The sequence below is a fragment of the Anomaloglossus baeobatrachus genome, chromosome 6, assembly GCF_048569485.1.
Source record: "Anomaloglossus baeobatrachus isolate aAnoBae1 chromosome 6, aAnoBae1.hap1, whole genome shotgun sequence".
Lineage (NCBI taxonomy): Eukaryota > Metazoa > Chordata > Amphibia > Anura > Aromobatidae > Anomaloglossus > Anomaloglossus baeobatrachus.
The window spans coordinates 550,624,802-550,638,424 of record NC_134358.1 but is presented as its reverse complement, the minus strand read 5'-3'; the positions used below and the strand labels follow the sequence as shown (position 1 = coordinate 550,638,424).

At 51.7% G+C, this 13,623-nt stretch overlaps 1 protein-coding gene across 2 annotated transcripts in view; it reads left to right on the top strand.

The window, feature by feature from the left end:
• The window catches only part of CASD1 (CAS1 domain sialic acid O acetyltransferase 1), a 139,947-nt gene that overhangs the window by 70,746 nt on the left and 55,578 nt on the right, over positions 1–13,623 (top strand). For both annotated transcript variants that reach the window (XM_075315665.1, XM_075315666.1), the window contains exons 14-16: positions 6,559–6,638; positions 8,008–8,109; positions 9,351–9,491. In XM_075315665.1, the coding sequence (XP_075171780.1) occupies positions 6,559–6,638; positions 8,008–8,109; positions 9,351–9,491 (323 nt within the window). The remainder of the gene's footprint in view (positions 1–6,558; positions 6,639–8,007; positions 8,110–9,350; positions 9,492–13,623) is intronic.

Sequence of the window (13,623 nt, the reverse complement as noted above, 5' to 3'; positions counted from 1 at the left end):
CCGGATGGTGACGCCATAAGGAATGATCCTATAGCGTCCATCAATGGAATGTTGGATCTTTCTCCCTCAGCTCCCCCAGCGGAGGAGTCAGCTTCACAGCAGGAGAAGTCCCATTTCAGTAGCTCAAACGTATATTGAGTATTTTTCTGGCCACGCTGACTTCAGAGAAGCAGTCCAGGAACACCACGCTTACCAGATAAGCGTTTTCTCCAAACGTATTAAGGATACACGTTATCCTTTTCCCCCTGACGTGGTCAAGCGCGGGACCCAGGGTCCAAAGGTGGATTCTCCAATCTCCAGGCTTGCGGCTAGAGCTATAGTTGCAGTGGAGATGGGACTTCACTTAAAGATGCCAGACAGATGGACTCTGGTTGAAATCTGTCTATGAGGCTATCGGCGTGTCGGTTGCTCCGGCATTTACAGCCGTATGGGCACCCTAAGCTTTTCAGCTGTTCTTGCACAGCTGGTCTTGAGCATATGTACATTTGTGCCGCAGGGGCGTCCGTAACCTCGCAATGTCTGCATTGCGACTTACCCTATTAATGCTGTCCTGGAAGGACAGTCGAGGTTTCGGTCCTTCCCAAGCTCGGGCAGGTCCCAATTGTCCTCGTCCAAAAGAGCTGAAAAGCCTCAGAGGGGCTCAGTTTCCGGGGGCTCAATCACGCCCAAGGAAGGCAGCCGGAGGAACCGCTACCAAGGCGGTCTCCTCATGACTCTCAGCTCTCTCATCTCTCCGCATCCGCGGTTGATGGCAGACTCGCTCGCCTTTGGCGACATTTAGCTGCCACAGGTCACAGACCGGTGGGTGAGGGACATTGTGCCCACGTGCACAGGACAGAGTTCTGTTCTCGTCCTCCGACTCGATTCTTCAGAACGTCCCCACCTCCCCACCGAGCCGATGCTCTTCTGCAGGCAGAAGGAGTGGTAATCCCTGTTCCTCTTCAGGAACAAGACACGGTTTTCCTCCAATCTGGTTGTGGTGCCAAAAAAGGATGGCTCTTTCCGTTCCGTTCTGGACCTAAAACTGCTCAACAAGCACGTGGAGGCCAGGCGGTTCCGGATGAAACCCTCCGCTCCGTCATTGCCTCAATGTCTCAAGGATATTTCCTAGCATCAATAGACATCAAAGATGCTTATCTCCACGTGCCGATTGCTACAGAGCACCAATGTTTTCTACGTTTCGTGATGGGAGACGACCATCTTCAGTTCGTAGCTCTGCCATTCGGTCTGGCGACAGCCCCACGGGTGTTCACCAAGGTCATGGCGGCAGTGGTAGCAGTCTTGCACTCACAGGGACACTCTGTGATCCCTTACTTGGACGATCTACTTGTCAAGGCACCCTCTCAAGAGGCATGCCAACTCAGCCTGAATGTTGCGCTGGAGACTCTCCAGACGTTCGGGTGGATCATCGACTTCTCAAAGTCAAACCTGTCACCGACCCAATCACTAACGTATCTTGGCATGGAGTTTCATACCCTCTCAGCGCTAGTGAAGCTTCCGCTGGACAAGCAGCGGTCACTACAGACTGGGGTGCAGACTCTCCGTCAAGGTCAGTCGCACTCCTTAAGACGCCTCATGCACTTCCTCGGGAAGATGGTGGCGGCAATGGAGGCGGTTCCGTTTGCGCAGTTTCATCTGCGTCCTCTTATTGGGACATTCTCCGCCAATGGGACGGGAAGTCAACATCCCTGAACAGGAAAGTATCCTTTTCACAAAAGGACTCTCTGCAATGGTGGCTTCTTCCCACCTCATTATCACAGGGAAGATCCTTCCTACCACCGTCTTGGGCGGTACTCACGACAGACGCGAGTCTGTCAGGGTGGGGAGCAGTTTTTCTCCACCACAGGGCTCAGGGTACGTGGACTCAGCAGGAGTCCACCCTTCAGATCCATGTTCTGGAAATCAGAGCAGTGTATCTTGCCCTACTAGCCTTCCAGCAGTGGCTGGAAGGAAAGCAGATCCGAATTCAGTCGGACAACTCCACAGCGGTGGCATACATCAATCACCAAGGAGGGACACGCAGTCGGCAAGCCTTCCAGGAAGTCCGGCGGATTCTGATGTGGGTGGAAGCCACGGCCTCCACCGTATCCGCAGTTCACATCCCCGGCGTAGAAAACTGGGAAGCAGACTTCCTCAGCCGCCAGGGCATGGACGCAGGGGAATGGTCCCTTCACCCGGACGTGTTTCAGGAAATCTGTAGCCGCTGGGGAAGGCCGGACGTCGACCTAATGGCGTCCAGGCACAACAACAAGGTCCCAACCTTCATAGCACGGTCTCGCGATCACAGAGCTCTGGCGGCAGACGCCTTAGTGCAAGATTGGTCGCAGTTCCGGCTCCCTTATGTGTTTCCACCTCTGGCACTCTTGCCCAGAGTGCTACGCAAGATCAGATCCGACTGCAGCCGCGTCATACTCGTCGCCCCAGACTGGCCAAGGAGGGCGTGGTATCCGGATCTGTGGCATCTCACGGTCGGCCAACCGTCGGCACTACCAGACTGACCAGACTTACTGTCCCAAGGGCCGTTTTTCCATCGGAATTCTGCGGCCCTGAACCTGACTGTGTGGCCATTGAGTCCTGGATCCTAGGGTCTTCAGGATTATCCCAAGGGGTCGTTGCCACCATGAGACAGGCTAGGAAGCCCACGTCCGCTAAGATCTACCACAGAACGTGGAGGATATTCTTATCCTGGTGCTCTGCTCAGGGAGTGTCTCCCTGGCCTTTTGCATTGCCTACCTTTCTTTCTTTCCTGCAATCTGGGTTAGAAAAAGGTTTGTCGCTCGGCTCCCTTAAAGGGCAAGTCTCGGCGCTATCCGTCTTTTTTCAAAAGCGTCTAGCACGACTTCCTAAGGTGCGCACGTTCCTGCAGGGGGTTTGTCATATTGTACCCCCGTACAAGCGGCCGTTAGATCCATGGGATCTGAACAGGGTACTAGTTGCCCTCCAGAAGCCGCCCTTCGAGCCTCTGAGGGAGGTTTCACTTTCTAGACTATCACAGAAAGTGGCTTTTCTGGTAGCGATCACATCTCTTCGGAGAGTGTCTGAGCTAGCAGCGCTGTCATCCAAGGCTCCTTTCCTGGTCTTCCACCAGGACAAGGTAGTGCTGCGCCCCATTCAGGAGTTTCTCCCGAAGGTGGTATCCTCTTTTCATCTTAATCAGGATATCTCTTTGCCTTCTTTTTGTCCTCATGCAGTTCATCGGTATGAGAAGAATTTACATTTGTTAGATCTGGTGAGAGCACTCAGAATCTACATTTCCCGCACGGCGCCCCTGCGCCGCTCCGATGCACTCTTTGTCCTTGTCGCTGGTAAGCGCAAAGGGTCGCAGGCTTCCAAAGCCACCCTGGCTCGATGGATCAAAGAACCAATTCTTGAAGCCTACTGTTCTGCTGGGCTTCCGGTTCCATCAGGGCTGAAGGCCCATTCTACCAGAGCCGTGGGTGCGTCCTGGGCATTGCGACACCAGGCTACGGCTCAACAGGTGTGCCAGGCAGCTACCTGGTCGAGTCTGCACACTTTCACCAAACATTATCAGGTGCATACCTATGCTTCGGCGGACGCCAGCCTAGGTAGAAGAGTCCTGCAGGCGGCAGTTGCCTCCCCGTAGGGGAGGGCTGTCTTCGCAGCTCTAACATAAGGTATTTCTTTACCCACCCAGGGACAGCTTTGGGACGTCCCAATCGTCTGGGTCTCCCAATGGAGCGCCGAAGAAGAAGGGAATTTTGTTACTTACCGTAAATTCCTTTTCTTCTAGCTCCTATTGGGAGACCCAGCACCCGCCCTGTTGTCCTTCGGGATTTTTGGGTTTTTTCGGGTACACATGTTGTTCATGTTGAACGGTTTTTCAGTTCTCCGATGTTACTCGGAGTGAATTTGTTTAACCAAGTTATTGGCTTTCCTCCTTCTTGCTTTTGCACTAAAACTGGTGAGCCAGTGATCCCACTGGGGGTGTATAGCCAGAAGGGGAGGGGCCTTACACTTTTTAGTGTAATGCTTTGTGTGGCCTCCGGAGGCAGTAGCTATACACCCAATCGTCTGGGTCTCCCAATAGGAGCTAGAAGAAAAGGAATTTACGGTAAGTAACAAAATTCCCTTCTTCCCGCACGGCGCCCTTGCGCCGTTCGGATGCACTCTTTGTCCTTGTCGCTGGTAAGCGCAAAGGGTCGCAGGCTTCTAAGGCCACCCTGGCTCGATGGATCAAAGAACCAATTCTTGAAGCCTACCGTTCTGCTGGGCTTCCGGTTCCATCAGGGCTGAAGGCCCATTCTACCAGAGCCGTGGGTGCGTCCTGGGCATTGCGACACCAGGCTACGGCTCAACAGGTGTGCCAGGCAGCTACCTGGTCGAGTCTGCACACTTTCACCAAACATTATCAGGTGCATACCTATGCTTCGGCGGACGCCAGCCTAGGTAGAAGAGTCCTGCAGGCGGCAGTTGCCTCCCTATAGGGGAGGGCTGTCTTGCAGCTCTAACATGAGGTATTCTTTACCCACCCAGGGACAGCTTTTGGACGTCCCAATCGTCTGGGTCTCCCAATGGAGCGCCGAAGAAGAAGGGAATTTTGTTACTTACCGTAAATTCCTTTTCTTCTAGCTCCTATTGGGAGACCCAGCACCCGCCCTGTTGTCCTTCGGGATTTTTGGTTGTTTTTCGGGTACACATGTTGTTCATGTTGAACGGTTTTCAGTTCTCCGACGTTACTTCGGAGTGAATTTGTTTAAACCAGTTATTGGCTTTCCTCCTTCTTGCTTTTGCACTAAAACTGGTGAGCCAGTGATCCCACTGGGGGTGTATAGCCAGAAGGGGAGGGGCCTTACACTTTTTAGTGTAATTGCTTTGTGTGGCCTCTGGAGGCAGTGCTATACACCCAATCGTCTGGGTCTCCCAATAGGAGCTAGAAGAAAAGGAATTTACGGTAAGTAACAAAATTCCCTTCTTCCGTAATCGTGCTCAATACTTTTTCCCTGTGTCATTTCTCATTATTACACATCACTAAATTTATGGACATCTATGGAGTGATTTCTTTGCCTGTGTGGATTGGATGGGTTGTTACCGACATCTGGTGAGAAATTCATGTCAATATCACCTTAAGAAATATATTTACTTAGAAAATTGGGGACGTGTTCAATACTTACTATGACCATTTATTATACCTCTTAACCCCTTAACGACCCATGATGTACTGGGTACGTCATGGATCGTGTGCCGGTAAGCCCCGCCCCCTGCCGCCGGCAGGCGGCAGCGATCCACGCACATATCAGCTGTTATCAACAGCTGACATGTGTGCCTGCTAGACGCGGGTGGAATCGCTTCCACCTGCGGCCATTAACCCCTTACATTTCGCTGCCAAAATCTGGCAGCGATATGTATATGGGCGCCGCCATAACAGTCACTTACCCCGTCCCCACCGGAAGTCACGTGACATGATCACGTGACTTTCGGTGGTTGCCATGGTAGCACAGGGTCATGTGATGACGCCTGTAGCTAACATGACTCACTTCCTCTCAATGCCGGAATACAGCCGGCATTGAAAGTGAAGCAGCAAATCTGCAGTTCTCAGCTCTGTAGCTTTGATCTGCAGATAGTGCAGAGCGATCGGATTGCTGATCGCTATAGCCCCCTAGGGGGACTAGTAAAATAAAAAAAAAAAATTAAAAAAAAAGTTTTAAAAAATTATAAAAAACCCTAAAAGTTCAAATCACCCCCCTTTCACCCCATTGAAATTAAAGGGTTAAAAAAATAAAAAATATACACACATGTGGTATCGCCGCGTTCAGAAATGCCCGATCTATCAAAATATAAAATCAATGAATCTGATCAGTAAATGACGTAGCGGCAAAAAAATTCCAAACGCCAAAATTACGTTTTTTGGTCGCCACAAATTTTGCGCAAAATGCAATAACAGGCGATCAAAACGTAGCATCTGCTCAAAAATGGTACCGTTTAAAACATCAGGTCGAGACGCAAAAAATAAGCCATCACTGAGCCTCAGATCCCGAAAAATAAGAACGCTACGGGTTTTGGAAAATGGCGCAAAACGTGCGCCACTTTTTTTGGACAAGCTTGTGAATTTTTTTTAACCCCTGAGATACAAGTAAACCTATACATGTTTGGTGTCTACAAACTCGCATAGACCTCAGGCATCACACCCACACATCAGTTTTACCATATAGTGAACACAGTGAATAAAATATCCCAAAAACTATTGTACGATCACACTTTTTTTTGCAATTTTTCCGCACTTGGAATTTTTTTGCCGTTTTCCAGTACACTATATGGTAAAACTTATGGTTTCATTTAAAAGTACAACTCGTCCCGCAAAAAACAAGCCCTCATATGGCAAGATTGATGGAAAAATAAAAAAGTTACGGCTCTTGGAAGAAGGGGAGCAAAAAACAAAAACGCAAAAACGGAAAGTGCCCGGGGGCTGAAGGGGTTAATGACGTGCATGCTGGGGTAGCGTGAAATAAGTCGCTGCCAGACTCATCTGGTAATAATATTTTCCTTAATAATTTGTCTGTTCTGCTGTCACCTCTGATTTTGTGTTTCCTCTTTTTGCAGCTAATAACATTTGGTATTTCGGCCTGGTGTTGAAGCTTGGCTTCCTGCTGCTGTGTATCTACGTCCTGTCTCGCGCTCAGGTATGCTACGTTTCCCTATAATTTGGGTCAGGGGGGTACAACCCATTATTTTATGTGGCCCACGACTGTGAGGTCGAGACACAGAAGGATCAGCTTCGCGCTTTCCTCGTAAGTACAGCCGGTCCTTCTCTGGTCGCTGCCTTCGAGTTTCTTTTAAAGAGCAGTGTGAAGGTGTGCGTTGAAACTCAAAATGCAAGATGGCACCCACCCCCTGTGCTGGCGCCACCTCCTCTACTACATACGGGCTGTGTTTTACGTCAACACAGCCAGTGTTTAGCAGAGAGGCAGAGCCAGAAAAAGGGACCTGGGGCCCTTGCATGTGCAAGCCAGGGACGAGGCACCCCCCCGTGGTCCTGCGAGCCAGGGACGAGGCACCCCCCCGTGGTCCTGCGAGCCAGGGACGAGGCACCCCCCCGTGGTCCTGCGAGCCAGGGACGAGGCACCCCCCGTGGTCCTGCGAGCCAGGGACGAGGCACCCCCCGTGGTCCTGCGAGCCAGGGATGAGGCACCCCCCGTGGTCCTGCGAGCCAGGGACGAGGCACCCCCCGTGGTCCTGCGAGCCAGGGACGAGGCACCCCCCGTGGTCCTGCGAGCCAGGGACGAGGCACCCCCCGTGGTCCTGCGAGCCAGGGACGAGGCACCCCCCGTGGCCCTGCGAGCCAGGGACGAGGCACCCCCCGTGGTCCTGCGAGCCAGGGACGAGGCACCCCCCGTGGTCCTGCGAGCCAGGGACGAGGCACCCCCCGTGGTCCTGCGAGCCAGGGACGAGGCACCCCCCCCCCCCCCCCCCCCCCGTGGTCCTGCGAGCCAGGGACGAGGCACCCCCCCCCCCCCCCCCCCGTGGTCCTGCGAGCCAGGGACGAGGCACCCCCCCCCCCCCCGTGGTCCTGCGAGCCAGGGACGAGGCACCCCCCCCCCCCCCCCCGTGGTCCTGCGAGCCAGGGACGAGGCACCCCCCCCCCCCCCGTGGTCCTGCGAGCCAGGGACGAGGCACCCCCCCCCCCCCCCGTGGTCCTGCGAGCCAGGGACGAGGCACCCCCCCCCCCCCGTGGTCCTGCGAGCCAGGGACGAGGCACCCCCCCGTGGTCCTGCGAGCCAGGGACGAGGCACCCCCCCCGTGGTCCTGCAAGCCAGGGACGAGGGCACCCCTTGGCATTGTTTTTCGGCATACGTACAGCACCTGAACTCCAAACTCACACACTGATTTTTATTTAAGAGTCAGTGTTTGATACGATCCCCAAACTTTACAGTTCGGGTTCCCTTCTCTCTACCTCTGTTGTGACTCCTTAGTAGTGTAGACTCTCTCTTGTATTCTGTTCATTCGTTTCCCTCCCATTCTTCTCTCTGACGTCCGGATCTTTCCTCCCAGGATTCCTTCGAGAAGATCTTCTCTCTTTGGCCGATTTCCAAACTGTTTGAGCTGAACGGTGAAGTCTACGAGTGGTGGTTTCGATGGAGCTTAGACCGATATGTAAGTATCTTCTCCGCTCTCCTATGGATTATGGTTGCCTCCTGACAAGTCTGTTTTACATTATCTCTTTTGTTAGTATTTTGTGCATGGGTGTTCCTCTGCTATTGGTCATCCTTTGTTAAAAAGAACCCCAAACAAAGATTTCTTTTATACGTTTCCCTGCCAGTCTCATCGATGCCCCTTTTGATTCAGTGGCGAGGGGACAGTGAATTGTCTTGATATCGGGGGGGCCTAATATCATTCTCCATGTTTGCCAGGTATATAGCGCAGGGCATAATAAACCTATCGGGCATGAGACCCTGTGATACATAAGTAGTGCAGTGTATTATTTACTATTTTAAAGGCTCACAGGGTCCATTCCAATAATGCAAGAAAAAAAAAATCCAAACAAATAAAACACATAACCTTCTTCTTACCAAATGCTGTATTATGGGTTTAAAGGGCAAAATAGTTTTTTGGGGGTTTATTTATGATCACATCACCTCAATATACTTCCAGAATTCCTGTGTAGCTCAAACTGGTACAGATTAGGGATGATCGAATACTTCGATTATTCAGCTTCGACAATATTTTCCGAATACCTCGCCGCTACTCGATGCGCAATGTAAGTCTATGGCAAGCCCGAATAGTTCCGAATAGTTGTTATTCGGGTTTCCCATAGACTTACATTGCGCATCGAATATTCGCGAATAATCGAATAGCGGCGAGGTTTTCGGAAAATATTCGCGAAGCCGAATAATTGAAGTATTCGATCATCCTTAGTACAGATCAAAACCTGCAACTTGTCCCACAAGCAATAATCACAGTTATTTTAACTACTTTCAGTGTAACCATAGACTTTAAGTGTTTGGGTGGTCCGTGTTCTACTCTACAGTGACGTTCTAAAACGTCACTGCGCAGTTCAGCATGTGCGCGACATTGCGCAGCTGCAAGAGCGAAAAAGCTGGATGTCAGACACAGCCAGACTCCCCAAAGAGAAGGCAGAGAGGGTTTATTATTGTGTCTGCCTTCCCAATAACCGTATACGCAAAACTGAACAAGCGCTGTGTACACTATAATATAGGAAGAGCTGACAGCGCAGCAGACCCAGCGGTTACCTGATCGGTGGATATGGGGAAAGAGTATAAATATCCAGCTTTCCAAGATTCCAGAAGGGCAGGTCTTGGATAGTTTGCAATCACGCAGTGATTACAAGGACTCTTGGATGGCGGCTGATTCTTACGTTGTGACTTGTGTTGCAGGCTGTTTTCCATGGCATGCTGTTTGCATTCATCTACCTGGCGTTGCAGAAATATCAGGTGCTTTTCGAAGGAAAAGGAGAACCTCTGTTTTCCACCAAAGTCTCCAACGTGTTACTTTTCTTCTCCGTCGTGTGCTTTCTGGTAAGTCCTTATTCTATGGGAATGTCAAAGCAATATTGTAAGACTGGATCACCCTTTTAAGATCATGTACAGGACATCGTGGAAACTGTAGAGGTTCTCCAGCGCTTTTTTCCTTTGCTCCAATGTCTGAAATTAATGCAAAATAGACCAGTGTGCTAATAGTCTTCTTCCGGATGCGAGTCCCTGTCTTCAGCTTTTGCTCAGTGGCCCATGATGTTTCCTTCCCGACTCTAGATTAATATATGAAGGTCCGTGACCATTTATTTTGGTGCCCTAGGCAAATGAAAGCCGATGACGCTTCCCCCATATATAAACCATCAACCCTTATGTAAAGAAATGGAGCAGAGACTATGGTGATCCGACCCCAAACGCACTCCCCCCCCCTTTTTCTCCGATGGGTCAGATAACAAGCTCTGTTGACCACATCCACTATAATTGTTACCCGTTTCACCAAAAAATAATTGGCAGCAATAATAGAGGAAATTATAATACATAACCTTTAATCAATAAATCTTAAAAAATTGCGCAGTGATGCAATTATAAAAAAAAAATTGTGCAAACCAAAAAAACAACATTCAAGTCCAAAAAGGACCAACCATGAACGAACCTATGTCAAAAACACCACTCTTATTGCAGATGGTGTATATAATTATTAATCAGAAAAGGTTCGAAAAATTCAATAATGTCACGTTAGTGCCATATAGTTATAACATGCATTGAGCTGAATAATAGGCAAAAAAATCCTAGTCTTAAGAGTTTAAAGCTAGGTGCGTTTTAGTGAGAACAAAAACCAAAAAATACCAGCAAAAGTAAAAAAAAAAAAATAATAAAGTGGTGTACTTTAGGGAGTGTTTCCATAGTTAGATATAAACTCCAGGACAGTCATGGTAACTACTATTGTTTAACTATAATGGGGGTCGTTTGGTTTCAGTTAAGGCGTTTGGCATTTGGCAGATACCCCAATGGAAGCTAATCGTATCCAATGATAAGGGAATATGTATGATGGTTTTCTTTTTCGCTCTATTGGGAGACCCAGACAATTGGGGTGTATAGGCTATGCCTCCGGAGGCCGCACAAAGTACTACACTTAAAAGTGTTAGGCCCCTCCCCTTCTGCCTATACACCCCCCGTGCTCCCACGGGCTGCTCAGTTTTTTGCTTTGTGCGAAGGAGGTCAGACACGCACAGCACAGCTCCACAGATTAGTCAGCAGCAGCTGCTGACTATGTCGGATGGAAGAAAAGTGGGCCCATATAGGGCCCCCAGCATGCTCCCTTCTCACCCCACTCTTGTCGGCGGTGTTGTTAAGGTTGAGGTATCCATTGCGGGTACGGAGGCTGGAGCCCACATGCTGCTTTCCTTCCCCATCCCCCTCTGGGCTCTGGGTGAAGTGGGATCTTACCGGTCTCCAGGCACTGAGACTGTGCTCCATCCACAACTCCTGTGGAGCCTGATGGATAGGAGCCGAGTATCGTTCAGGGACATGGCCCTGCATCTTGGAGGTACTCTGTATCCCTGTGGGGACCGCGCACGGCATCACCTCAGCTTTGCTGGGTGTGCTAGTGCACCGGGGACCGCGGCGCTGACCGGGTCTATATGTGCCATTACACACTCAGCGTCGCTGAGTGTGTTTATATGTAAGGGCTACCGCACTAACCGCCGCTGCCATGGGACACTGCGGCACGGCTGGGACTTGTAGTTCGCCGGGGACTTTCACGCCGGCCGCGCTTTTACGGCGGCCGCGTTTATTACTAGAGTCCCCGGCTTCCTTGCGGCCTAGTTTACTTTTCTCCCGCCCTCAGCCCTGACAGGCAGGGGGAAGGGCGGGACGCTGCACGGAGCGAGCAGCTCTGAGGGCTGGAGTATGATTTACATACTCCACCCCCCTCACTGCACGGTGTGAGCACCAGTTCGCGCTTTTTCTCGGCCACGCCCACAGCTCCCTCATCTCGTCAGGACGCCGCAGCCATTCCTGTCAGCTCCACCGACGCTGCAGAAGAGGGACAAGTCCTGGGAGACCCAGACACGGTCTCTGGTGGCCTCACAACCGCTTTAGGCGGCTGGTAAGCAGCACCTGTTGGTGCTAGCCCCATGGTGCTGTAGGGTATTGGTACATTATTTGTGTATCATATATACTTTACACTGTATGAGCACAGTGCACTCTGGCTATATACCCTTTTGTGTAACTCAAGGAAAACTATAGCATGGCGCCCACAAAAGGCAGGGGTGCCAAAACACAGGCTTATTATGCTGCCTGCGCCGCTTGTAAGACCCCACTACCGGCAGGTTCCACTGACCCTCATTGTGTGCAGTGTTCGACCCCTGTGCCACTTCTTCAGCCGGAGCCTATGCTAAGAGGGGCCCAGGGGGAGCCACCTGTTGGCACTGTCCAGGTGACGGGGACTGAGTTTGCTAAACTCTCTGAGACTATGGCTAAGATACTAGAAGCCTTGCAGTCCAGGCCGGTATCTCAGCAACGGGACCCTGTTGAATCGTTGTTCCCGGGCCCCCCTCAGTTGGACCAACAATGTCCTCCCGGGGTATCTCCTACATCCCAGTCTGAGGGTTCTGACTTAGACCCCTGCCCCAGATTGACTAAGCGGGCTCGCTTAGAATTTCCCTCGACATCATATTGTTTAGGGTCTCAGCGGGGGGAATCTTTGGTTGATGATGCGGAGACAGCTGATCAGGATTCTGATCCTGAGAGCGCTCTCAATCTTAATTTCTTTGTCGCTCCTAATTGGGAGACCCAGACAATTGGGTGTATAGCTACTGCCTCCGGAGGCCACACAAAGCATTACACTTAAAAGTGTAAGGCCCCTCCCCTTCTGCCTATACACCCCCCGTGGGATCACGGGTTCCTCAGTTTTCAAGCTTTGTGCGAAGGAGGTCAGACATCCACGCATAGCTCCACTGTTTTAGTCAGCAGCAGCTGCTGACTATGTCGGTTGGAAGAAAAGAGAGCCCATACTTGGGCCCCCAGCATGCTCCCTTCTCACCCCACTTTGTGTCGGCGGTGTTTGTTAAGGTTGAGGTATCCATTGCGGGTACAGAGGCTGGAGCCCATATGCTGCATCCTTCCCCATCCCCCTTTGGGCTCTGGGTGAAGTGGGATTTACCGGTCTCCAGGCACAGAGACCGTGCTCCGTCCACAGCCCCTGGGGAATCTGCTGGATATGGAGCGGAGTTTCGTCAGGGACAGGGCCCTGCTACGCCAAGGTACTCTGTGTCCCCGTACAGACCGCGCACACACGGCAGCATTGCTGGGTGTGTTAGTGCGCCGGGGACAATAGCGCTGCTGCGCTTGTGCCACACTTCCAGAGCTTGCTAAGGGAGTTAGTGTGTGGGGAACTGCCGCGCCGGCCCCTGCTGACAGTTTTTACTGTGACGCGGCTGGGACTTGTGGTGCGCCGGGGACTTCCGCGCTGGCCGTGCAGATTTGTCGGCCGCGCTTTTTACTAGAGTCCCCGGCTTTTGCGGCCTAGTTCCGTTTCGTTCCCGCCCCCAGGCCTGCCAGTCAGGGGAAGGGCGGGACGCTATACAGAAAGTCAGCGCCGAGGGCTGGAATCTGCTTTACATACTCCAGCCCTCACATTGAGCACAGTGGGAAGCCAGTTTCCCGCACTTTGTCTGAGGCACGCCCACGGTCCGCCCCTCTTCACAGAACGCCGGCAGCCATTCCTGATGTGCAGGCTGAGCTGGAAAGGGGAGACAAGTTCTGGGACACCCAGGCACGGGATTCTGGCGACTACACACCCGCTCTTAGCGGGCGGTAAGCGGCACCCTCCGGTGCTGACCCCACTAGTGAAAGTGTTCATTTGTATTTTTATGCATGCATGCTATACATTGCACTAAGTCGCTGGTGATTCTTGGCTATATACCCTCCTGGAGGAGAATATAGCATGTCGTCCGCAAAAAACAGGGGTGCCAAGGCACAGGCTTTCTATGCTGCTTGCACCGCTTGTGCGGCTGTTCTACAGGCAGGTTCCACTGACCCCCATTGTGTGCAGTGTTCGGTCCCTGTGCTCCCTGCTCGGCCAGGGCCTCTGCTGGAGGTGTCCCAGAGAGATCCACCTGTGAATACTGTCCAGGTGACGGGGACAGAGTTTGCAATTTTTGCGGATAGATTATCT